The sequence below is a fragment of the Eutrigla gurnardus genome (genome assembly GCF_963514095.1).
Source record: "Eutrigla gurnardus genome assembly, chromosome: 23".
NCBI classification, from domain to species: Eukaryota; Metazoa; Chordata; class Actinopteri; order Perciformes; family Triglidae; genus Eutrigla; species Eutrigla gurnardus.
This window is the reverse complement of record NC_139934.1, coordinates 9,116,128-9,143,781: the sequence shown is the minus strand read 5'-3', so window position 1 is coordinate 9,143,781 and position 27,654 is coordinate 9,116,128. Positions and strand designations below refer to the sequence as shown.

Below are 27,654 nucleotides of genomic sequence, written 5' to 3'. Positions count from 1 at the left end.
CTTGACGCTGCATTCAAGGCAGCACCTTTATCCTCAATGCCGGGAAACTTTACACCGGAAAGAGTTACATCGACGGGTGTAGCAAACACGATCACCATGACTACCAATTCATCAACAACCGGAGCAGATCCAGGGGCGGGGTTCATCAGGCTCTCTTGCTCGACCACACACTACATTACTCTCCTGTGATGGATGGATGAACAAAGGAAAATATCCAGAAATTGCGATATTTTAGAGCTCCTCCTAAGCTTCTCAGATGCAGCATTCAGGGCTTTCCATGAGAAGGCGGTTCAGATGATTGATGGCGACGCACAAACACCGCTGAGCTTATTCATTATGAAAGAGCAATTGCCAATAGGGAAACTCCCAACGCTGATCAATGGTGTCACCTCATCACTCACTCAGTGACACTTTTTGTTCACAGGGCTGAACACCTCTTTGCTGTTCTCCAGCAAACAAAACAAACTTCTAAACATGTTAGAACAGAAAAGTATGAGATGTCGATAATTTAAAGAAAATAAACAAAGCTGCCAGCAATGACCAGAACAAGGCAAGTCAGTGCAAAACAATTCAGCATTTGAATCAGGGTACATTGAAGAAACAAACAAAAAAATCCTAGTTAAAGTTAGGAAAAGATTGATAGCACATGTCTGTCAAACAGTTAGCTAAGGTTAGCATTAAGAGTAATGGCAAAGCGAGACAGCTGTAACCAAAAAGGGGAAATACAAGAAAATGAATTGCCAACCAGCACCTCTAAAGCTCACTGTTGTACCACATTGGTTTAATCCATACAAAAATAAATAAAGTGCTACAATAGCAACTCATGGTTGGTGTCAATTGGACTTTGATTACTTGGTCAGACGCCGGCCATCTTTAGAGGTGATTGATGATGGATTTTCTGACTAGAGCAAAGCAATTCTAATAAAAGATGGGGATTGAGTTGGGGAAAAAAAGCTAACAGTCTAAATTTTGAAAAGACAGAATAGTGGGAAAAATATTTGCTGTCAAGTTATAGAAAATTGGCAAAAACATTTTGAGGAATGATGGGATCCATTCACAAAGCTGCATTGCCCTTCAACTTATTTATTGATGTACCAAACATGGGAAAAATCCAAAGTATCCAAACACAAAGTAAAGAACATGTACATCTTTTTTTAAATACTCAACGAAAAGATATTCTATTCCAAAAATGGTGTGAACCAAGTCAGACTACACAACTTCAAATAAATAATCATTCTTATATTAAGAATTGAGATAAGAGGGGTGGAGGGAACCGTTTTTCATGCCGGACCATCAGCACAGTTTGTCAAGACCAAATCAAGAAGTTACAAAAAAGAAAAATGAAAATATTTCCTACAATGACAGGTCAGGCATGAAAAAAATGTATCTACCCCACAGCAGCAAGTATCACAACTCATCTAGACTTAAATTTAAACTTTTACAAGTAACACAAAAGGAGAAGAAGTTAAACAAGAAAAAGCAGTTGCAAAGATAATTATATAATGCATAGCACACTGCTCATTTAAGGGGAAGCATGACTAGAGATTGGTTTGATGACCAAGCAGGATGCAGGTACAGTATTCAGTGCATCTAAGGCCCGACTAGCCTCCATTCGTTTGCTCAAGAGTACCGAGATTTTGCCTCGACAAACTCTCGCAAACAATTTCGCTATCGTTAATGGAACTGCTTCACTGACCTTCCCCCAAAGTGAATAAAGCAATATACACCTTTTTACGATTTTAAAGACAGGTTATATGCATTATGTATATATATTATATATATATATATATATTTATATGAGTATGAAAAAAAATGAATCAAATAGTTCAAAACTGTGGTTTATATCCATTCTTTACCACATAAATATATATCTATAATGTTTATATATAAAAAAACAAAAAAAAACATGTCTATATTTTCTTAATACCTTTTTTTCTTTAAACGAAGCAATACTATCTACAGACCAAACAACCAACAAATTTGATGCACTGTAATGCCAGTCCATGGGACAACAAATTAAGTATTTCAACTGAAGGGAAACGGAAATTTAAAGATTAATATTCAAAATGAAAATACCTTACATACTCCATAAAAAAAGAAAAAAAGATATATTTATATCACACTTTCCGATTAAGTCCAAACTAGAACCAAAATCTGCCAAATGCTAAACATAAAAAAGGACTTATTTACATAGCTCAAAGCTCAGGAGTAATCCGCTCTGTTCTTCAGACTAGTTTTTCTTAAGCTGCTGCCTTGTCCTCAATCTTTCATACAAAGTATGTAAAAACCCTTATTGGTTGATATACGACATCAGTCAATTGTAGGTACGCCACAGAACATGAGCTCCGTCTGAAGGGAATCCTTTAGGAAGAAATGATTTTGCTCCCCCGTTTACCTGTTAAGATATCTCCACGTTATAATTTTGCATGCACCTTTTGGGAATAAACCTTTGTATTTTTGTCCAAATCAAACCGGAAAGCGAGTTGCTAGTCATATAACGACCGCGATGACAGGGGACCCACAGATGATTTTACAAATGAAACCAGCACTGCCATTGATTCTATAATCTAAAGATAATACAAAGATCTCAAAAGGTATCTTTTACATCATAAATCTCCCCAGAAATTTCAACCACTGCAAACTTTCCTGTAAAGTTCAAAAGCTCACAAGGTGTCATATGAAGATATTTTTCAAAGTATCCAAGTCAAAATATTTTGTTCCAGGTCCAGTAAAAAGTTTCTCCAAATTTCTTTTTATAAAAATAGATGCTTTTTAAACCCACATCAAAGAGGTTCTTAGCTCTTTGGCAAGGTACTGCTTTAAGAATTTTTTTTTTGTCTTTTATCCATTAAGTTTACAATAAGCAACATTATGCAGCCAACCAATAACCAACTCATATTACAATGAACGGAATACTTAAGAAATAAAAAAACCGCAAATAGTTCAAAATAAGTACTTGCCATCCACTGAAGGCATAACGCTCCTCAGGACACTGAAAAAAATCAAAAGAAGATCACTACACATAACCTTACAAGACTTACTGTTTCAAAGCAGATGTGCAACAAAAGAACCAAAAACCTATCGTAACATTTTAGATGGTCCATCTGTAAAGCGAGCAATAGAATCCAACATCACAGGCATTACAACCTGCAGTTGAAAAAAAAAGAAGAAAAAAAAAATCACATTGGACTCTAAATTGTGTTTTTCCTTTGTAACACTGACTTACAAAGCTATTTTTACTAATGTAGAAAGTTACGGTCAATGCGCCTCCATTTTCTGTTTCCATTTTCTGCGGAGTTTTCTAGAAACAATCTCAGTGGGTTTTAGGCTTTGTGTGTTTTGTTGGTTTTGAACGAGACTTGCAGCACTCTGTCCCCGAGGCGATATCCATTCAAGCTGGCGATGGCCACGGCTGCCTCGTCATAGTTAGTCATGGTGACAAAACCAAATCCTTTGCATTTGTTTGTGTTGAAGTCACGTATAACCTTGACGTTTGTGACGGCACCAAACGGCCCAAACATCTGCCAGAGGATGCTTTCGTCTGCATCTGGAGCCAGGTTGTAGACGAAGATGCACCAGCCAGTGCCTGCGTGCCCCGGGATGTTGATGCCAGACAAGCTGGTCACCCCGTCAATGGCCATGGGGGAGAACCTGCTGTAAAAAGACAGAGAGTAACACGGTTCAAGGCAGGAGCCAAAATGATGACAACAGGCTTTTTTAGAAGACAGGAGATCGTGCCTACAATCGCGCACAGACAAGTCAACATGCATGTCAGTTAATATTAGAGTTGGATATTAGAAAGCCAGCGCAACACAATTCTTAGAAATCGGAGCCACCTTTTGACCTCATGTCCAAACAAAGAGAGCAACTTATAAATGGCACATAAGTACCATATTCAAGTTGAAATTAGCACCAAGACTAATTAAAAGCCACACAAAAGCCTTGGCTTTAGGTAAATGTGGTTTTGCAGTGTGAAGAAACAAAATTCAAAAGTGCATTGAAAGCCTATGAATTATTGCAGCAGGTGTCACATAAGATTAGCTGCTCCAGTTGGCCTCTCCGAGAACATCCACCATGACAGGTGTGCTCCCAGCATCAAGGACACGCACAGAGATTTGACAACGAAGACGTCGGCCGACGAGCAGGGCAGAGGAGAAATCACAAGTCTATTGTCGCCAGTGATGGGCCTTTGAGCTTTCTGGGATTGGACTTCAATCATACTTGAGGAAGGTATTCTTAAAACTGAACTTGGACAAACTGGTGTCCCGACGAGTCCTGAAAGACATCTGACGCAACAAAGTTTAAAACAGGACAGGGCTGTCCATAATAGATCAAGGTAAGTATGGAGCTCAAAACACAAGTGTGCAATTTTATGCAATCGCAAGTAAGACATAATTCTGCCCTTTGTTACGGAGACGCCCAGTGTAGAGTTTAATTTAGACATGTTGTGGCATTATGTCAAGATTAAAGCACTTCATTGCATCCCTGAGCCGACTCCAAAACAGTCCCAAACCTTATTTTGGAAAGTGTACAAGTACAAATGACCAAACCTGCTGGCATTAAATTGTACACTGTTAAATCTGGCCAATGGGACAGAAGGTCATCATCATGGCCACTAATCTGATAAAACAATATAAGCTTATATGTTGTGCTTATGTTATTACAATGTGTAAATATCACAGTCTTTGTTCAGCAGCTCGGTCAAGACTCGACTGCTTTCAACGCAGTTAATCTGAACGGCTGAATAAACATCTTTTCTTCCAAGGAAAAAAAAAAAAAATCAATCAAGTCTCTGTGCAGCGCTTTGATTGGCTATTAAACACTACAGGAAACAAATGCTCAGCTAACAAGTTAAAGTTAATGTGAGGTACACTTAATAAATAAAAGTCTAACACCATTAAAACTCCCCCAAAATCAGCATCATCCAAGCACCCAGCTTTATTGTGACAGAATGGAAGTAAGTTGTCATCTCTCTTCCTTGGAACATGTGTTGCTCGTGTCCTCCTTAACCTACTCTTAACTTATAAGTCTCTCTGCATCTTACACACATGCACTAAAAATCTACATCACACACTGTGAAGGGGAGGGGAGGAGTAATGCATGCACCCAAATGTGTTTTCATGCACAGAAAAATGAACCCATTAACACCCTCCTGTTAAGTCTTAATTTCCCTCAGGATCAATCAAAGATGGTGATAACATAACAGCCTTTACCTTTTGACTCCATACGCCATATTCAGCAGATTGTCCAACCTAAAGACAAACAAAAGAAACACCGACACAGATTAACTTCCATACAAGAAAATATTACAAAGTTGACAGGATGAGATGAGCAATATTTCTGATGTAATAAAGTTGTTCCATTCAAGTGAATCCCAGGACAACCAATTGATTGAACGTGTTTAGCAATATTCAACCTCCACAATATCGCTAACCCACATACATTCAGTATTCAGAAAAGTGCAGCTTTCACAGCATGTTACCTTAAATATTCAAGTTACACAAAGAAGATTTTTGCATACAGCACCACTGAGGTCAAACAGTGGACTGAAATGCAAATTCATCTGGATTAATTTCCAAATGTATGGCCACTAATTAGGCAAAACCTTCAGTTTTTTTTCACCAGGATATTGCTCATCTCAATTTTATATTTCTCAAAATCTGGTGCCACCAAATTACATCTACATCTGCAACAGGGGAACACAGAAAAGTTGAAAATGTGAAAATGGGGAGGAATTATTCTGCCCAGAGTATTGACGAGCTCCACACAGAATATTTTCAAAGCACTACTGTGAGACAATTTAAATGCTAATTTGAAATGGCCTCAGAGGGTCAGACTCCATATCACAAGCAGTATAAACTAGGCATTGCTCAAATCAGCTATTTTTTTTCTTTGGCATGCCCCTTTTACCTGAAGCGTTGTGCCTGCTGTGCGAGGGGTCCTGGGTACCTTCGATTGGGTGACTGATACAGCTGGGACAGCAGAGCCTGGCTGGTCTTCTGGCTCGGGTTGTTCGCAAACTTGACTGTAATGGGTTCGGTGGCGCCCGGCGGCTTCTGACAGTTAAGACCCTTGATGGCCTCCTCGGCCTCAACTCGCCGATCAAAACGAATGAAGCCAACCCCTCTGGAAACACCTGAGGAGAGTGCATTAAAATAAAATCAGTTGTACGTTTCTCTTTATGCAGTATGAACGTCAGACACTGCTTAAACAATAGCTATGTGGTAAAAAAAAAAAAGGTGTTTATTGATTATTATTGATTCACACATTGCCAATTCAATCCCCGCCCCCCCCCCCCCCCCCCCCCCCCCCCCCCCCCCCAACAGTTAATCTGATTACGTTATCTAATCATGATTATTTTACCCAAGTCTTATGAAAACAATGGAGCATCTCAAAATGCACTGCTCTGCTGTGAGGGTGCAGACGGTGAGAATACTTTTACAATGATGCAGAAAAGTTAAACATGTCTATAAAAGGGAGCATTTAGCGCAAATATAGCAAAAACAAAAAAAAAAGGGGCAAAAACAAAAAAAAGAGGCATATTTTACAAACATGAAATACTGCAGACATTACACTCAGCCTAGTTCATATAGTAGGCTATTTGTATATTTTATACTAGAGTTGTTTTAGTCTGGTATATGTATAGTGTACGCCAACATATTTATATTGTACAGTCTATATATCTGTAAATTCACATTTACTGTTTTGGATAACTGGCTGCTGTAACAATAATAATTTCCCAGTTTGGGATTAATAAAGTACATCTATCCATCTATTTATGCCAAGAGGCAGAAGCACAACCATTAGTAGTGACCCATTCCAAATCAAGAAAAACTGCAGAACTCCAAAAGCACAAGTGAAATGTGTAATTAGACAATAAACATGGGCAGGTGAAAAAGTGGACTTGTTTATACGGAACACCAGCAACAACATAAAACTTTCCCATCATGGCAGGCAGCAGGTAGGAAGACCAAGACCGAAGATCGTGATATGCATCCCCAAGAGCGCAGAAAGGTGAAGAAAAGTGGTTATCTAAACATCAGTGTTACTAGTAGTATTTGTAGTATAGTATCTGTCTGAAGTGATAGCAAGTTTGAATTATAATCTACGTATATCTACGTTATTTTTCTGTTTGCTTTTGAGTAAACCCCACTGGTTCATAAACCTTTCAACAGATTGTAACAGATATAAGTTAACTTAAGCATTCGTTCTTTAATTTATTTACCTCTTACCGTCCTCTTGGAATAGCCATGCATGTCAGTTCGCTCTCGGTCTCGTTTCTTCCTGCCAATCAGCCTCGAGTGTCAGTATCTTAGCCAAGTCAAAAAGAGGTCCATCATTCAGTACCCAAAGTTGCTTGTGGTACTATTGCACATTGTCATTTTTATATTCTGATTTCTTGCTTGTGCTTTTTGAATGCATTCCAGTATTTGAGTGTATTTCTGGAATATTTGTGATTTAATTTTTTTTACGACTTGTCATTGAGAGCCACTGTATTCAAAAAGGCATGAAAAAGCATGAGTAAAGTGCCATTGTGTTCGTTTTGTGAGCAATAACAGGTTGCAATCCTGCTTCGAATTTTGGCGATTGGGTTTTCCCCTCCTTTCTTGCAGTTGGAAGTACAAATGAAAATTCTCCAGAAAAGATAACCGTTCCCATAATGTACGCCTGATGGAATAATCAAATGTTTTAGTAGCACACAGGGACAGAACCATTGGGAAATGTCTCGGTGAGAGATTCTGTTTATTAGTGTTTTATAGGAGCTCTGCTTTCACATGACAGTTGAGAAATAGAGAATATAACAGCTCTAAATGCATTTAATTTCTGATGGGAAGGGAAAGAGAAAGAAAGAAAGCTACGGTAAGTGCAGGCAGAGGGGACATTGAAGGGAAAAGAAATTAAGAAGCATCGAGTCCTGCTACTTAACACCCATTTCATATTCTATCCATCTATGCATATTTATGAACACCTCTAGTGGAAAATTGCATTTTGGGGACCTCATACCACCACCTCTGATGTGTTTCTCCAGCCTGGCTGGGTTATTTTCACTCACGGGAGGAGAGGAAGAAGAGAAGCATAGCAAAAAAATTAACAAACTGGGGGGGGATGGGGGGGACAGAGGACAGCTGCCGTGTCCTACTCACCAGTCACCTGGTCCACCAGAATGCGTGAGGTAATGATGCGTCCATACTGAGAGAAAAGCTGCTCCAGCTCTTTCTGAGTCATGGTTTTTGGCAAGCCACTGACGTACAAATTTGCATCTCTGATGGAGGCGGAGCTTGGACGCGCATAGGAAACCTGCAGATGGAGACAGTTCACATGAGCACCGGTACATTGCAGACAGCTTTTAGCACAGGCAGCAATGTCCTCGCATACCTATGATAAAGGGTAAGTCTGAACTAACAGAAGCAGAGGATCAGATGCTCTGAACTTTTTCTAACAAAAAGAAAACAAACATTGTCTTGTAATTAACTTTTAACTAAAGTTAATATACTCATGCTATGCAGCAGACTCAGACATATTACATTAAATTGTTAAATGGCATCATATCCAACGCCTTGCACAACAACAGACGTGCTTAATTCAAATGTTTACACCATACTCAGGTAGTGTTAGTGCTAGTATTGAGCAGTTAATTTAGGCATTAGGAATTACAAGAAAACAATTCTAAAAAAAAAAAAAGAGAGGCTTAATGATGCAAATATTGACTATTGAATCCCAATTATGCAATAGTTGCACTGACGCATTTACTCCAGGTGGCACAGTTTAAGGCAAACATGCCTCCTCAATTATAAAATGTTTGAGACTCCATGACTGTATAGACGAGAGAAAAAGGAGACAGTCTGGGGAAATAAGCAAATGGAGTTTCAGCTAAGAGAGATCAGTCTAAGTTGAAGCAGACATACTCCACACATACAGCCAGTACGTCTCTGATGACACTGTGGCTAATTGACTGAAAAAAACCCCACACATTTTCATAGAGCTGAGGTGATGCATTTAGTTTGTACCTGTGTGCTTACAAATAGACTATAAAGTACACATGAATTCACCCCAATGCTATGCCAGATTTTCTCCATGATTTTATAATTATGTGGATCCTACAACATGCAAACATTTGTCTCCTCCAATCTGTGTTGTGTGTCACACTGTAATATATTGATTCATCAACCAACTATGACAAATCAGTTTGTCAAGAAAACACTTTCACATTTTCTTTTCCATCAACTCGGTTGGAAACCTGACAGATGGACGCAGCAGTCTAGACAGCACTCGTTTAAAAAAAAGAAATTGATTATTTCTTGCAAAGTTCTATAGACAGAGCAGCATAGCTGCCTATTAAATCATATCATGCCCATTCCTGTCTCGAAAGTCAGGAGATATCTGGAGAGCCTCCAGCACTAAGCTAGATTAATACGCAACATAAATCAACATTTGCCCATAAACACAGCCGGGTAATAGAAAACAGACAGGTACCAGAGAGTCATCTAGCAGGTCCTGCAGATCAATACATCATTACATATCTAGCCTGAGTAGTCATGAAGTCATTTATACAATGACATGCAGAAGGAACCCATACAATAAATACATAGACCTCCAAAACAAAAAAGGTGCTCCAACTGATCAGTCACCGATCGTTACAGGCTGATATTCATTATAAATAGTCAAACTTTGTTGCTTTTTAAAAGGCCAATCAGAAGACTCACCAATTCTGAATTTAAACATGTTCAATACTCATTGGCTTGCTTTCCGATCTGCTTTTTAATACACTCTTGTTGCAACACAGCTGGCCACAAACACACACACACAGACTTGTGATCTGCGGGCGGCTTGCTATCTGCAGATGTCTACAAGCGAATCTGGCCAGAAAACACACCGATATAGACCCGGAATGTAGAATAAATGAACGGAAAACACTGTAAAATGAATCAATGTTGATTTAGGATTTGAATGTTATAAAAGGGACCTTTTTGAAAATCACAAAGTTGAGTATGAGATACAAGTCAAAGACCACCTTTGCAGCTAAAAAGGGAAAGTGTGGATGATGATGCCTTTACATAGTCTGCGTACCAATTCTTTAAGAACTCCACTTGGTCACTGCCATCTCAAACACCGCGCCGACCGACCGGGAGGCTGACGAAGTAAACGTTAAAATTAAAGCTGCCTGCTCCTCATCCCTGCCTCACAGTCACACTTCATTTGCTGCTAATATTTGCAAAGTGTATTCCTCTACCTCACTGGGATTTATTTGCACTTCTGACAGAGCAGCGAGAGAAATTTGGGTGCAGGATATAAAGAAAAAATGTTCCATTGTTATATTTCTCAGATGCAATGAACCGAGGAAATGAGGTGTAGAGAAAGATTTGCTCAGTATGATTCATGGTAATTAAGTGGTATGGCTCATAACACGCCTCATCTTGTATCAATATAATATTCACATGTTAAATACAGAAATAATCAAGCATACAGCTCACATATTTGGCACTACGCAAACATGAATATTATTTTGCAAAATGTGTTTTGCCCACAGACAGTTTCATGAATACCTCTCCGCCTGATGTGAGAAGGGATCTGGCTAGCTCCTAAGACCACAGTGAAAAAAAATATCACATCTAATAATCTAGCTCCACGATCCACAAATCCTGCATATGAAGCAAATTAGTTTCTCCACCAGCATTTTCAGCGCTACATTACTTGATGAATGCTAATCGAAGTCCCTGTAAAAGGCATAGAGCAGCGCTACAGCACATGCAACCATAGAAACAGTTCTGCTCTACTTGAGGCCCAGTCAAAGCTGCATGTGCCCTGATTAACAATGGGCTCTCCCTTTCCACCCCACGTTTCTCCAGCCTCATTATGCTCCAACTGCAGCCCAGAGCTAGACATGAATGGCATATCTTGGATTTTTTGCTACCAGTCCAAGAACAGTAACGGATTTCAGCGAGTCGAATATGACCGTATGATTAGGTCTCATTATGGATCTGAAGAATTAAGAAGGCAATGCCTGAAAAATAATCATCCATGACATCTTACCTTGATGGTTTTAGTCTGAAGTCTCAAGCCATTTAAGGTATTGATGGCTTTCTCTGCATCCTTGGGGTCCACATAATTCACAAATCCATAGCCTAGGCTCTGCCCTGCAATCACAAGAACAGAAAATACATGAGTCACTTCGTAGAAACTGAGTGACTGCTGTGCTGAATACAAAGACATGACTATATATAACAACTAATTATGGACAGAATGGCCTTTTATGAATGATGGCATCAACGCAGTTTCACTCATCAAATGTAGCGTCAATAACACTGGGATACAAAGATGAGCAGTCAGTCTTTATTTCTTTTTTGGCAGAGCATGAAGAACACAGGACATCTATTTAGCTTCCAACCTATAGCAAATCCTCAAACCAATTCTGACAAACGTGTCTTAAATTAAAAATGACAGGCAATTGCTCTGCTTTCACACCAGCTCATCACCGACACAGTGCAGTAGCCGTGGCTCAATGTGTTCCCCCCCCTCCCTCTACAGTTTCTCTCTAAAATGTACAATAGATTGACACCCACTCTTTATGTACACAGAGGCAATTCAATTTCCTCCGCCCACACTGCTGGGTCTCTCTGCGACTCCACTGCCGGTCAAGTTCACCAGCTCAAGCAGCCTCAGCATATTATTACTGTGCATAAGCAACTTGATGATACAATCTGGGTAGTATTTCCACACACCTCACAAACATTTGCACGCGACTTCAAAGAGTTGATTGATAGTTTGAGAATTATGCAAGTGATGGACACGTATGGAGCCTTCACAACATGTATAAACATTTTTTAATTAAGAATAAAATATACATTTCTCTTATGTTGTCATGTTGACAATATACAAATGATATACATTTACAAAATATGTTAACGCATTGGTGCACAAGTAAGGGAAATGGAGACGCCCAACTGTGAAACACTGCTTGCAGCATTGCTATCAATTTAACCATACAGCGGAGCACCCTATATGCATCCATGCTGGCTTCATCACGTCTTACCACCATGACTCACTTCTCTCGTGGGTTGTTCTGCTGTGATCAAGTGAAGTTCATACACTTCGTTTCACCTTGCCTCTGAGGGACTTTTATAGCCAGGAGAAACATCCAGAGCCTTCGAAATGAGCTGGTGAAATGACACTTTTACTTAAAGCCTGGCGGGCAAAGCGCCTGCCTCGCTATTCTACTGTACATAGTGTATGTAGGCATGCTCTGCACCTATAGTGATGGATTCCTATGGAACGTCTAAGTGGCCACTGCATACACCATTTCGACTGGGGAGGACTGAAACAAAATCTGCTAAACAAACAACTTGCTCACTTTCAGCTGCCATTAAGGAGTAGAGGAGGCATGCTGGGGTGTGCTTTGAAACATAACTGCACCCAGCTTCCAGTAAAAGACTAGCTCTGCCCATAGTGGGAGGAAAAATGATTCAAAGACTCAGCTGACGCAGCAGCAGCCAAAGCAAGAACATTTAAAAGCAAAGAGGAAACATGCATCTCTCCGGTGATTACTTAACATCTGATGTAGCAGCAGCAGCACACAGATGTAGGTTGGCTTAAATCCATTGCCACAGGGCCATGGGAGAGACAAAAGCAACATAGTCTGGAGGGGATAGGGTTTTATGTAGAGCTGGAATTTAAATCAGAGCATCATTCCTGAGAAATGACTTGGAGGCTTTGAATAACATTAAAGGCCTAATTCTTCCCCAACTGAGTTTGAAGTCGGTTTTTCCTCATCCCAATTCAAGCTTTTGTCAGTTAAAAGAAAATTCTAGATCACTGCCTCATTTATAATAAGATTGCTGGCTACTCCCCATTTATGGAAAAATATGGCCAAATAACAATACACTTTTATAATTAAATGGATGCTTTATAAAAAGGTTTCTACACTACTGAAAATGAAATTGTGACAAAGACTACATTTTGCAGTAACACAAAGCAACAATGGCCAAGCTGAAATTTTATCAACCCCTTCAGAGCAGGCAATTTAACAGCAGTCCTAGTATGTTTCAGACCAACAGACCAATTTGAATTTGTTAAATCAGTGCATGCTTATACATTTAGCTCAAAATAAGTTAGCCTTCCTTAAATCGCATAGAACCAGAGAGCTAAGAACTCACTCTTTCCAGGTGACTACATTTGTATTTATTTAATAAAAAGGCAATTTGGTTTTATATGGCTAATTATGCCTAATCAGACCACAACTGATGCTAAGAGGCTTTGGAATTGTGCCATAAACCGACCCCATCTGCACAGGCTGGTGCAACTGTCATCCGTAATCCAATCTAACAGAAAAACTAATTCTCAAAACAAACCGATGCTTGTGCAATTTATATACCGTACTCTACATTAAAATGAAATTATTTAGATTAGGTTGATCTTGAAAAACTTTGACGCAAGACCTTTTCTAGAATTTTGGTGTCTTCTTTTTCATGCTTTTAATGAAATATTTCCAAGTATTGTTTTACGTTTTAATTAAGTTAAGCACAAACTTTAACTCCCTTGTACAAATCATAAAAAAGGTTAACTTTCATGCTAAATTTGAATCTACTTTTCCACTCTATGTGGGCATGTAGTATTGCCTCAAGTCCTTTTCACTCAAGAACAGCCCGATTTAAATAAACAACTTGTTTAATTTATATCTGTGCACTTAAATAACTTGGAGTGCTATGTTCACACTTGCTCCACTGAATATGCAACCCGTCAAGCATGTTTATGTTCAATCACCCAAACAGACTGTGCTCGACACCGATTTTAAACGAAGATCGCTCAAACCATTTCACACACCAACAATCAAATGCATTTCTTGTATGCATGGCTACACAAGTGCCTTTATTCCAAGACTACACGTGAGAATTTAGCCAAAAATCCAAATTAGTAAATACATGATAGCCCCCTATGGTTCCCATTCCTACAACTGGGTTTCAGAGCTTTGATTTTGTATTTAGCGTAGTTATACAATATCACACCAATAGAGCAACCACTTAGTTCTCCCTCTCTTTAAAAATAAGCACCAAACATTTACTGCAAATACATCTTTAAAAAGGTAAATTGAAAGATTTGTTAATTTACTAAGGCTGTTTATGTTTCAGGACCAAATGCAAATGAAACAGATGCGTGTATACATCTTTAAAAAAAGGCCAAAAGGCTCTTGTGTCGGACCAAATCCACTCAGTTATACGAAGCAGATGGACGAAGGTCTAGGTAACCTTGATCAAAACAGCAAGCACTAAGAATCCAGCAGCCTCAGCCATTTTCTCCTGGCTCGCGTCATACTGCCAATGTGTGCGTCTCTGCCAGCTGCATTCCTCCCATTAAAAAGGCCTAAAATAATTGCACCTCTGAGTGGAATCCAAGTCTAAAGATGTGTTAACGTCAAACTATAATTTGGGGGGGGGGGGGGGGGGGGGGGGATGCAACTTATGGCACTAATATCAACCAATATCAAACAGTAAGCCATAGCAATGAAATCGGTTGCGTTACCTGTTATTTTGTCTCGAACTAGTTTACAGGACTCAATTTCTCCGATGCTCCCAAACAAACTCTTCAGCTCCTCCTGGGTCATGTTCTGAGGCAGGTAGTTGACTATCAAGTTAGTTTTACTGTCCTCTATGCTCCCCGACTCCACAGGTGAGGAGCAGTTGTTTGAGATTGTTGAAGGACCATTGGTTGTGTTGTTGCAAGTTGGTCCATTGGACAGCTGTGTTTCCATGGCAGCAATTACCTGCTGAAGAGGGAAAAAAAAGTAAAAGTCAAAACCACACGCAAATCAGACAAAAACATGAAGATACCATCAGACGGTAACAAAGAACACTCTTCACACATTGAAACATTGCATCATTGGAATACAGAATAACTGATTTTTGTTTTACAGGAAACAAGCAAGTTACAGAATTGACTTTCAGTGTGGCATAGTAGAAATAACAGACCATTCTTTTTTTTAGAAAAATGGCTGTGATGTGGTGGATGTCAATACTTTTTCCTCCTCAGAACAGGCTTTTAAAATATAAAAATGTGTGGGTTTTGCATAAATATTTGACTAAGTGGGAATTGCTGGCGCAAAACAGTGTAATCACACCAATATGCATATTTTTGCACCAATTTATGCCATAATTTCAAAAAGTAATTAATTGTGCTAAACAGTGTAGACAGTAGCAGACATGTTTAGACCACACCAATGCAGTACACCATTAACTTGGGTGCTTTTCTTACACAAAACCTCAAAATGCCTAAATTCCAAATTGAAAATGTGATTAATTCGACCCGAGCATCAAAATATGACTGACAGCTAACATCATTGGAATGGCCTGAGCGTTGAGGCAGAAAGCAGGCCTTCTGGCCAAATTATTTAAAAAATAGAAGTCCCACAGACCCCAGTCCAAGGCTCAGGCGCCCACGAACCACTTCTAAGCAGAGAAGCCACATCGCACAGTCTGACTGCCATGTTCGTCTGGAGTTGCCGTCTGAAAATGTAGACACAAAAAGTACTTCATGTTAGATCAGCAAGAACTAAAGCAACAGTCAGAGGAGATCACATGTCATTGTTGGGGTGTGGGGCGTGAACTAGCTGTCCATGCAGATTGGCTTAAACCAGTGAGAAGCAAAAAAAGGCAAATGTTTCACTTAGTCACAATTCATCTTCAATAAGGATGAAACGGCAGAAACAAAAAGTAGTGTTCAGTCAAAAAACGAGATGAGAGGTCTGCTCAGATTGCTCACATGCAGCAATAGAGCCGGTACTCAAGTTACACCGACATATCCTGCATTTGTAATCCAGGCATGCACGCGCACACAAAGCATTAAAACTGCAAACAAGTTTCTGTAAATCTGAAAGTCATCCTTCAAGACTAAAATCACAGAAACTGGTTCAAAACATCAAAATAAGATCATCTAGGGTTCACCAACAGAGTAGTAAAAAGACAACTACTAAACTAAGGCTTACAACTAATTTAAATCACCATAACAGCGAAAAAATACATACCCAATCACTTTGTAAGGAATAATTTCACTAACTAACCACATCAAAACAACTCGTGCACCATGTTTCCATTACCATTCACTACAAAGGCATTGTAGTTTAAAATGAATAAATCTGTATCATTACATTTCCACAATAGATTCACACACAATACAGCAGATTTTTTAGGCTGTATGCTTTCAGTTCAAAAATACAACACAGATAACTGATCTGATTTAGTGTCCTATTTATGAATTTGTTTCACCTTGTTGGTTGCATCTAGTGAATGTCAACTTGTCATACCTCAAATTAAAATTGATTTTCTCTACTCAAGTGAGGAAAACAGAATTCCAAATTGTACAGTGGACAGGTACAATAAACCAGATCAATATTTTTTTTAATGGAGAGCATCTCAAACCTCAATCAAAGTGCCATGTTTAGTCTCAACATGCTCAGAGAGGACCATGTATGAATGAAATGCATTGCTTTTTCCAGAAGGCAAGATGAATAGTCATGTATTCATGCCACCTTTTCTCCAAATATCCCTGCAATATAAATTATACTGTACTGTGCACTGTGATCCGTACAAGTATATTGACAACAAGCCTTAACAACGTTAATGTACTATATAATACTGCTTTCTCACACACACCATCTGACATTTTCTTTTACTTCCTTTACACATTCTGTGAAATACTTTTTTCCTGTTTACTAATACTAAGTGTATTTGAATATTACCTGAATTAAGTCAGCGCAGGCGTCATGATTTGAATTTTTGAACAAGCAGTTCTTATTTGTTCATAGTTTCACTCTGTCAATTGTGTTATAAACACCCACATCTCAGCTGTTGCAGTCATGATGTACATGAATGCAGGTGAACAGGCAAACAGCACAGTGTCAGTTGGAAAACAGCTGTAGATCCGCTCAGGACTCTTATTCGATTTAAAAATAAATACGACCTCAGCTTATCCAAGTGTGAATAACTGGAGGTCTACTGTGCGGTCAGGGTCCACTGTGAAAGCTTGACTAAAAATGGCAATGTGTTTAACGGTGTAATTTGTCAAGGTATCTTGCTGCTCTGAAAGCATAACTGCTTGCATCTCTGAGCACAGAAGACTTGTCAGTAGGGAGAAAGAACTTAAGATACCTGCAAATTATATATAGTCGGCAGGTATCCATTTTTTGTTAGGGAACATAAAAGTTTGATTCCAGATCATTTGAACACTGTAAGGCTGATTCAAAACATCCACTTGACACATTAGTTATGAGAAATTACACATTTTTAAGGCAGTATCGTTTTAGTTATTTCTGAAAGAGGAAAGAATTTCGGGTAGTTCCCTTAGGTCCAGTCCTAAGCAAATGAGTCAATTGGATGACTACTCTGCCAGAACTATACTCGATATCAAGTCAGTAAAAGAAGGTGTCAGGGTTTTCAAAAGCACAACAAAAAGGATATTTTTTTCATTATTTGTTGTATCCATTGTTGTGACATGACCACGTGAAACTAAAGCCAATTAACTCAAGCCTCTGATTTTGGCTAGTTGTGTTCGACAACATCCTCACAACAGTGCATTCTCAGAGTAACATCATCCCGTCACTGACTATATGCTAAATTTACTGATTTGCTGATAGTTGCAGATTCCTCAGTGAATATATGAAAATACACTCTAGCTGCATTACTTGCTTGCTGCGTCATAACACCTGGATTTACTGACAGACTTGTTTTGTTTTAAGGGTGGTGATAAACCCAACTGTGACAAAACTAAACGTGACTATACGATCTGGAACTCGTTTTATTCTGTTATTGAATATTGCCGATTCCCCTTCCTCTTTTTGTACAGATAGTCTGGCCATAAAAGCGTGTTTTAAGACATTAGTTTGGCCTGTGAACTCGCAATGGGCATCCGCTTGTTTTTATTGAAAATTATTAAGGTGGCTCAATGCCATTCTACAGGAACAGTTACAATTGTTTTCCACTAGTAAAACGGACAGTTTAGTTCTGGTTGAACTTTGAAATTGTCCAATCAATTACTTCAATGTTGAACATGCAGGGCAGTATTGTTTGCAGGTTGAGAAAATTGCATGAAAACGTTTTATTTTACTTCCATTTATGAAAAACAAATATCCATAAACCCTTCTATTTTCAAGCATTTGAGCGTAATAGACAAGCTGCACATGTGCACGATAACAATGGAAATTCAAACATGACTCATTTTATTCACTGGCATGTCCCTAACCAAGGTCGAAACCCACCGCTAATGCAAGCAAATAATAAAACTACAGTCATAAAGCAAATAGCTTCAACCCACATGGACCCACTCCAGATGAGATGAGAAGTTCACATTCCATGTGACAATCATGTACAGAGAATATCATGGAAACTTTTAAAGTCTTAACAAGGAGTCAACTATTCAAGGCCAGTAAGAAGCAGCATATATCTCACAGAATGAATGGACAATGAGCAGTATGAAGTAGCGATAGTCAAAAGAAGTTTAGGCAGTAAACTAGTAACAATCCTAATCTAGAGTCCTAATCTAGGTTATTATGAATTTCAAATCTCGATTTCTTCTATGTATGCAGTATGTAAGGAAAAAACTCAATCCAGGCACCAGGTGACAATTTGAAATTTAATTATATATATATAATGTAGACAGGCTCTCAAACATTCTGTACTTAATATCCTGTAGCTCAACTTCACTCATTTAATTTCTGCTGAATCAGCACACATGTAGGCATGATTTACGCTTCCTCTTGATAAAATTAAGACGCTGCTGCCGCATGGAAATCAGCAGTTTCCTCTTCAAAAACTTTCAAAGACTAGAAAAAAGACAAACAAGCATAAAATATTTCATTGTATTTTCTCTTGATTAATGAAAAGTGTCCCGAGGTAACTTATGTTGTATGACACTATAAATAAATTGGAATTGAATTTTAACAGGGACCGATACTGTGCTCATGTACTTGTACTCATACTCTTCTTCTCTTTAGTTTTCAACTGCAAATGATTAACTGAGGCAAGTACAGTCAACATCGACAAAGGACACTGCAAGAAAACCAATCATGGAAGGATGGGAGCTTGAACTGTTTCAGCTCAACTGCTGCTTTTCTCCACCCATTATTTGCCTCAAAACATAAAACCAGTTGGTGACTACAAAATACACAGCAAGTACTGCTTTCACATGTCAACTTTTTTTGCAGTTTTGTTAACATTGCAAAGAAGGGCAAAAAGACGGATGATTCAAAACCTGAATTGATACCCGGCCAAAGTTTTTCATGTGCCAAAAACTGTATTTCTAAGCCGCAAACAGCCTCCCCGCATGTATAGTTAGAGGAGAACGGGACACAAGAGAACATATTGTGTTGAAGAAAATGACTTACTTCAATCTCTATTTCATATGTTTCACCTTTTATTCCAAGTACAAAGCACAAACATTGGCTATTGTCCCGCTTGAGATAGTGCCACGAGGCAGAAATATTTCATTAGATAAACACTTGGAAGAGAAAGCTTGGCAAGACGCCTCTCCCCAAAAAAAATTTCAGTCAAGGCTTTCACTGTGTGCAGCCAGCCAGCAGCCTCCTCTTAGCGCAGGCATTTGAGTGCAGAGCATCTCGTTTCCCTAGAGGGCTTGCCTCTCAGTTTTCGTCAGAAATGAGCCCCAGATAAAGACCAGGAGGTTATTTTTTGTTTTCTCCATCATTGCTTAGATAAACCCACCTACCTCCACAGTTTTAGCCCCCTGAGCCAGCCACCTTTTAGGGCTCATTAAAGTTTAGCGCATTTAGTTATTGGTACTCTCACATCCCTCAGCCTTCTCACAAGAGAGAAAAGCCTCTGCATGAAATGTTACCATGAAGAGTAGACAGATTCACAACTCAGATATAGTTAACGATTTTTGACTTATCAAATTATCTAAAGCAAAAGGGATATTCCAAGCTAAAGACGAAGCTTTGTCATTACTTTACATTACAGTGGTTCACTCAAATACTTGTTGTTTTGTTCTTTAGCCACGTGTCGTGCTTCAACATCTGAAGCTGGTGGTGCTGGCTCTGTTAGCAGCTCACTGATTGTGCTAATTAATTACACGGAAAAGTGACTTTGAGTGGGTGTTTGGAAGCAAAATTTCACAGCTGATCAAACTCTTGACTGAAATACAGCTGGAAATCAACCATTATGGAATCAGTCACAACCTGATAACATTTCATGCCCGTTTCCTGCTCCATGTCTGTTAGGAGAAATCAAGCAATATGATGCAATGTTGGATTTTGACAGGCTTTTTTCCACTAAATTATGCTATTAGACTAACTGACGATGTTGCCAATCATAAAAATAAAGAGATTCAGTGATAATTGAAATAGTTTTAATGTGTAAAACTCCTGATGAACTACCATCCAAGCACAAATGTATCAAGAATGTAGTTGATAACCAAGAATACCAAAACACTCGTCTCTAAATATGTATTTTTTAATCAATCCAATGATGCACTTTAGTCTCAACTGCTACTTGATAGTTTCAGTTGACAGCAGTTTCAGTGCAAGATGGCCCTCAAGCACTCTAGTCTAATTAAGACACATTGTAAGTTCAATTTCCTTTGAAAGATTTGAGTGATCAAAGGGAGGCAACAGCAAAGTGAAATGCATTAAACTCTGTTAGCACTCCAGCCTGCACATTGACAGAGGTTTTCTAGTACCAGCAGACGGATTCATACTTTTAAAGCATTGCCAGCAAAATTGCACAAAATGGTTATGTTTTTAGAAAAAGGATGCCAAAGGTCTTGTGTAATCAGTCAGTCTGTCAAACTCAGGGATTATATGTTAAGTTTAAGACCTTTGATGGGATCATAACACAAGATAAAAATACTGTACCTACTGCATTTTGATAAACGCTAGATGTATGAGGGGAAATGCAGCAGGACAACGATTTTGTTACATAAACCAACAGAAATTTGGCCCCTCTACAGATCTGAGTAACGGTAGACGAACTTCTCGAACTTGAACCTGAAGCCAACAGCAAGATCAGCATGTACTGACGTGACACTGAGCACTTAAAGTGAGGAGGCACGAATCTCTGCTACTAGCTCCTCAGAGGATTAAATTGACCAAGTATGCGTGACAAGCTGCAGAGGGAAGAACTGCAGAGTGCACACGCTGACATGCACGGCCTGTCCTTGAAAACTAAAAGCCCACAAGCAACAGTTCGAAATATTCCAGTTGAAAACACAGATGTGACCAGTCGTCTACCCACACACACTGACGTATGCAAAGGCAAATGCTAGAACATACAATGCCGTAAAAAGATCTAGACTACGTGTACTCTGATGAGAAAAATAAGGTATAATGTACAATTACTAACTATGGTATAGTAATACGTATGGGTACAAGCATAGGGTCGTGTTTATCTGAACAGATTTCAATTTTAATATAAAAAAAGGGATAGGATTTTCAAGAAGTTGTCTTTGGTGTGCCTCAAATGCACTTTATCTTTAAAGATTTACTACGATGGAATTAATTGCACCTGGTTGGTTGAAATCTAGCTGAATTTGAATCATCCTTTTTGCTGACAAAGTACATTGTTGAGCATGTAATTCACATCATATGCTGGCAGGACAACTCCTGTAAATCATATGCCCACACCTCAAACTACTATATTTTTGCTCTACGATTCCTAATAACATCACATTTAGATTAGCATATAAAGATGAGCAAAAAAAGTATCAAAAGATGCAATCTTTAATACTTTGATAAAAGTTTGTCCTGGAGGTGCTATGCTACAGTGGGTAGGGTTGGCAGCGGGTTTGGTTATGCAGCAGCTCCCCCATACCAGAGTCAGTCAGAATAATACTGAGAAGCGATGCAATACTGAGTTATAATTGGCAGTCTGTCTCCAAAGTAGAAGTGCACGATTTCTCACCAATATTTTTGGAGAAAGGAATAATTTCAGTCAGTAAAAGTCAGTGAGGAGAAGAAAAAAAAACATTTTACCACAGAGTCCAACTGAAATAGAATTTAGGTTGGGTAGTTTGTATTGCACAGAGACTGCAGCACATGTTCATCTCTATTGACTTACTCCAAAATTTTGACCAGAGGCATGTTTTATTCTTTCTGGCTTGACACCGTTAGAGTCAATGTACAAAAAATATCAAGTTGTCATTGCTTATGAAAGATAATATAGTCCAAATCTACTACTCTGTATTACATTTTTTTTTTTTTTTTAGTATCTGATCATTACGCCAACACTATTAATAGAGGTGCTTTTGATGATACTTAATATCAAGTAATCAATTCCAAATGCATCAATTCTGAGTATTTGAAAACACTGCACAAACAGCTAAAGTAACAGCACCAAATACTGGATTGATTGCAAAACCTACTGTATCAAAGTAGTAAATTAGATATTGGCTTATATGCTATAATATATAAAAAAAAGGTGTGCCAGCCTTATATTATGAGCATGAGATATGGGGAGCTATAAAAGCTGCTGTGATACAGTGACAGGGTCAAGAACACTGCATTGCTGGCCTCCAGTAATGACCCACACACATGCAGAGGGAGGGCCACCCTGTGGCCAAAAGACATTGAGGACCAAATGAAAACAGTTCTGTGCAGCACCCAGAGCCCAGTCTAGATCAACTGCAGAAGGGGGCTTAGAGGGGGAGGCTAGAAGAAAGGGGGATGGGCATTTAAGAAGGACAAAAGGGGCAAAATTGCTTCTTTTGCTACAGCCACCCACTGCATAGTAACCCAGTTCCAACAGCATCACACATTGCTGTGCAGAGCACAGTGGCCTTTGGAAGTTCACTCACTGTCCTGCATTTTAGTCATTCTGTCAGCAGCCTTTATTTAGAAAGGCAAACGTGGCGGCTCAATAATACATAAAGGCAGCCACTCTTATCTCTTGTCGCTCTCAGGAGCTGCTGAAATTGTGGAAGCTGCATGGACATCGGAGAGGAAAAATGCCTGATAAGCAGCATATATCAACAGGAACATGTGTCTATACTAAAGCTAGACTTGTGAAAAGATCAGCAATGATACTCAATTTTAATTAAGACAGTCTATTGTGCCGTTGACATAGCTGATATTAGCAGCAAAATTGCATAATATCACTACTTAAGTAAAAAAAAAGTGCTCCCAAAAAAAAAAGATCAGGACCCAAGCAGGCCTACAATGGAACTTGATTCAGTCATTGTGTATAAAACATTTTTTGCATATGAATAATTTTTTTTTATTACTGTAAGTACTATATTTAAATCAGGTGAGGGGGGCGTTTCACACCACACTACAGCTTGCAAACACACACACACACACACAAATATATAAATAAATAATCTTAGAAATGATGTTCAAATTAAACCAAAATAGAAGGAATCTCCAGGCATAGTATGGTAGAGTATCACACATTTACACCCTCATTAAGCACCCCCATTTCCTTTTGCTGGGCTGTCTCCCATTGCCCCTAGGACCACAGATGTCCCGTGTGTTGGCAACCTGCAGGTACATTAACTGGGCAGACCTTTTAGCTGCTGGCTCGATGATATGTAATCTTTTCATGACCTACCAACTGAAGATTACTCATCACGGACTGCCAACTATAACTCAAGATGCCTGTGGCTGCAGCAGATTCACCTGCTCAATATTCAAGGCCACACAGGCTACTACAATCAATGTACAGAAAAAAAAATATGCCTCGTTTAGATCACAAATTATAGTCCAACAATAGCCCTCCAGCACCAGGACAAAAAGGAACACCACTTTGTTCCTATACATGGAGTTACATAAGTACCAAAACATTCTTTAACCATTTACAATTGGACAGTTAAAAACTCATTAGTATGCGTGACTGCATGACTCACCACCACAAGAGGTAGTACATTATGATTACCGTCATTAATGTCAAGCACACAGCCAAATAAAGTTTAATGTACTGGATGAAAAAGAAAATGAACACTGTTAAATTAATTACCATTATGTATTCACCGAATAAATCCAAAAGCTAAAAAAAATGTAAAGCTAATGCTTGAATTCAATTGAAACGCGGTTCCTTAAAAAGTAATAAATCACTCCAGACAAGCATGACTGTATTAAAATAGTCTGAAAAAGCGTAAACGTGGCTGTTGAACCCAACAGAGTGTAAAATGTACGTAGTTACGTAGGCGAACTACAATGAGAAGAGGATCAAGCCGAATGGTTGAGCTAGCTTGCTAATTGATTAATTTGCGACACCCGTGCTACTGCGGTAACCCTGCGCAACAAGACCAACTGGGCTCACACGACGCCCAAATTACAGAACAAATTAATTAACCCCCAAATCTTACTGACCAAACGTTGTTTTTTTCCCGTTTACTACATTTAATCTCAATGTTGTAAAAACTGCCACCTCCGTGCTAGCCGTAAAACACACAGCCGGTAGGAGACGCTAAAACAGTTCCGCGTTAAACGGCGTTGTTCGTGTAGCATGTTGGCTAGCCCCTAACATGTCAATGTGTTACGTTAAAACGCTAACATTCCCATAGTTCTGCGGGGTAATATGTCCGACTTGGCGTCTCTCCAGACAGCTTCTGTTCGACCTAGCTAGCTACAACTCATTAAATGTCCTTTTTTCAATTAACATTTTTCGGCACAGTTGAATTCGCCCGTTAATATTTTCCACGCTATCACTCCGTGGTGTCTTACCTTGAGTTGTTCAATTGGTCTCACGGGTATTTATTGATGTAAAGTCCGCAGACATCAAACTTTTGGTCGCGGTCTGCGCAGTAGAAAAGGGGGCGGTGGCGGGAACACGGCCACGCTAAATAAACTAATCAGACCGCCGGCCAATCAGCGACGTCCCCGTATCCAACCCGGAAATACTACCATTAGCAAATTGATTTGCTGCAGCTGTAACGTTGCTTTTTACCTCGCTGCTTGGCCCGAGGGGCGTCTCAGCCACAAATATCAATGCAAAGGACAAAACACACACAACGATGCCTCCCCCCCCCCCCCCCCCCCCACCCATAAAACCGCTGCTTCACAGTGCCGCTGGGGTCCCTGCAGTGTTCAGGGGAAACCGGCAAAAATTACAGATAGTTCAATGTGATCCACTGATTTATAAGCATTGCTCTTTCAATTTTACAAGTAGCTCCACTGGTCCCTTTGCGCCCACAGGACAAACCTATAGGTAGAGAAAGCTGGCTTTTGGCACGAAAAAAGATGATCCAGATTCAGAGTGCCATTTCCTTTTAGTTTAGGAATTGTAGGCTAATCATCCAGCAACACCAAGTAGCGCAACAGACATTTAACCTTCACACCATCACTCGTTTTATTAAGAGTTACACTGAAGTTACACCTCAGCTGTATGGTATTTTAAATTTAAATCAAAGAAGCCTTCCATACAATAGCCCACTAATCACATTTATATTTGACCATGTTTTCTTCTTCTTCAAAAAAGAAGCTATATCCTTAATAAAATACAAGTTTTGATACTGACAAAATTAAAAATATAATCATTTGAATAGCTTGTTTACTGCAGTCATTATTTCAGCTACCAACGTGAAATCCTACAGTGTCAATCCAATATTTCCAGCAATATACTGTTTTCACTTTACATGCAATAACCTAACAGACTACTCTGCGGATCCCACGTTTCAGCACTCTACCGAGGCCTATATTTCTACACACTAAAGCAATAAATGCGTCCATGTCTGAAATCCTGGAAGATCTTTTTGAAATGAGCGCACGTGCAGAGGTAGTCTACTTATCCCATCGTGTGATATGCGAAAAAAAAGGCAATGCATTCAGAGTCGGAAAGAAATCAGCCGTCACTGGAAACCCGAATGCATCACGGTCACTTTCCTATCCGGTTTGCATGCAATCAAACAGCCCGAGACCGCAGTGAACGCATGGTCTCCTCTACGCACTGTCCTCTGAGAACTGTCACAGGAGAAAAAAAAACAGCGATTCAAAATGTTTAACGTCAATGAGCAAATGTGTAAAAAATAGCTTACCGTTTCTACAAATGAAAGTTACGGACGTCCTTAGGCAAACAATCTCTGAATGAAACACCTGTGCCAAATAGCTCGTAAAATGATGAATTCCGCTCTCTCTTAGTTCAAACTTGGAAACATAAAAGCCAACACAAACAAGATAAAATGAGGAAATGAAATATTTATTAAATCAAAACACAGAAATGATTTCCTTTCAGCAAAATGCATGAAACAAAACGGAAAAAAAGGAAACAGAAGAAATTAAAAAGGAATCAAATAATTAAAAAAGCCGGCTTCTGCCTGTCTCGCTCTTTACAGGTGCGCCACACAAATACGCGACATCACTGAGTGGAAACCAATGCGAGGAGGAGGTTGCCTTTAAAAGGAAGATAGTCCTGCCGGCGAATATATAGGGCCGTATCACAGCATGCCTATACCTCTCCGCTCTCTCCCGTTTCATCCATTCAACCTACACATGAACACGCATTGGACGCGGAAGTATACCCAGAGTAGCTCCATCCACCGTTTATGCACACAAGGAGCTCTCCGATGCTATTGGCTCGGGCGCGCTCCTCGTTGGGCTCAGCCGTCTTTTCCGAATCGCAAGATGCCATTCGTCCCCGCCCCAGTCACTCAAAGCATTGTTTCCCTAAATATGGCATTTAAAGTCAAACGTCGCCCTCGCCGAGACACGCACAGTGCAGCAGGCAGGAATAACGCCGCAGCTCGAGAGTAATCCGCTTCTTTTTTCTTTTTTTTTGTGTCACAGATGTGTTTTCACACAACCACCACCACCATCATCATCATCCAAGTAATGGGAGACAAAGTGACCTTAATATGAGTGCTCTTTTCGCGTGTTCTGCATCACTCGTTTTTATACGTAAACGGTGCTTTTATTCCACTTCAGCCCTCACACGAGACAATAAAACATGCGCCTAATAGGCCAACGGCGCTCGCCATCACACACATCCACCCCCCTTCTTTTTTTTTTGCTAGATCATGCCCCCCCCCCCCACCCCCCCCCCCCCCCCCCTCATAATGTCTGCGCCATTTCAGCAATCTCACATCATTGTGTGTGAAAACCAGCGCTCGTTTCCGCAACACCGTTCGTATCGGCGGAGGAAGCCAACGCTGCGCACTGAGCAGCTTTCAGCACCACGGACAGCGCCAGTACAGTAGCAGCCTACATGCTTCCTTCCCACCGTCTGCCTCAGACGCTCACAGTCAACGGTCAGCCCCTCGATCCTCGACCTATGTGGCTGGAAACAAAAGGTGGGCGTTCATTTGGACTCCCCCGACGCATCTTAAACAACGGCAAAACGCTTTGTTTAAGCCTCGCTCGCAGCAACACCGCGCCAGTACAGTACAAGCAGAGCACGCTTTTTTTTTACAGCGGGAGTGGCAGCACGCATGCACATCTTTTGTCGACTTTTCGGAGGGTGGAGCAACAGTTAGGCGTGCTCGGATGCAAGTGTGAAGGAAGATCGATGTTTTTCCAGCATATAGCAGAGGCAAAAAGGCTATGAGCCAATAAGCTCGCTGCAGAAAAGCATGGGGATCAATCTGTGGTTTTGCAAAAACACACATAGAATCATGAAATAAATGTCTATTCATTGCCTATCTGTCCACTGTTGAAGCATACATTAAATCATATTTCAAATTATGTACAAATAATGGAAAACCTCAAGTGATTTGACTCGACTATAAGTG

The 27,654-nt window shown here is 39.7% G+C and overlaps 2 protein-coding genes across 5 annotated transcripts in view; one reads left to right on the top strand and one right to left on the bottom strand.

Moving 5' to 3' along the window:
• Window positions 1-21,240, top strand: part of dctn6 (dynactin subunit 6) — a 213,862-nt gene extending 192,622 nt beyond the window's left edge. Inside the window, exon 8 of the mRNA XM_084003516.1 lies at window positions 21,229-21,240. The gene's annotated coding sequence lies outside the window, so the exon portion shown is untranslated. The remainder of the gene's footprint in view (window positions 1-21,228) is intronic.
• Window positions 1,064-26,476, bottom strand: elavl2 (ELAV like neuron-specific RNA binding protein 2). Of its 4 annotated transcripts, none has more exons than XM_084003514.1 (8): window positions 25,966-26,476; window positions 15,404-15,494; window positions 14,515-14,758; window positions 11,032-11,135; window positions 8,145-8,298; window positions 5,950-6,136; window positions 5,214-5,252; window positions 1,064-3,654 (listed from the first exon to the last, which is right to left on the bottom strand). In XM_084003514.1, the coding sequence occupies exons 2-8, from the start codon at window positions 15,473-15,475 to the stop codon at window positions 3,324-3,326; spliced, it is 1,131 nt and encodes a 376-aa protein (XP_083859640.1). In that variant the 5' UTR covers window positions 15,476-15,494; window positions 25,966-26,476; the 3' UTR covers window positions 1,064-3,323. The 4 variants fall into 4 exon arrangements, with proteins under 4 accessions (XP_083859640.1, XP_083859639.1, XP_083859637.1 ...); XM_084003513.1 differs by having other exon boundaries at window positions 5,911-6,136; window positions 14,515-14,755; window positions 25,966-26,475; XM_084003511.1 differs by having other exon boundaries at window positions 5,911-6,136; window positions 25,966-26,474.
• Window positions 26,477-27,654: the final 1,178 nt, after the last annotated feature.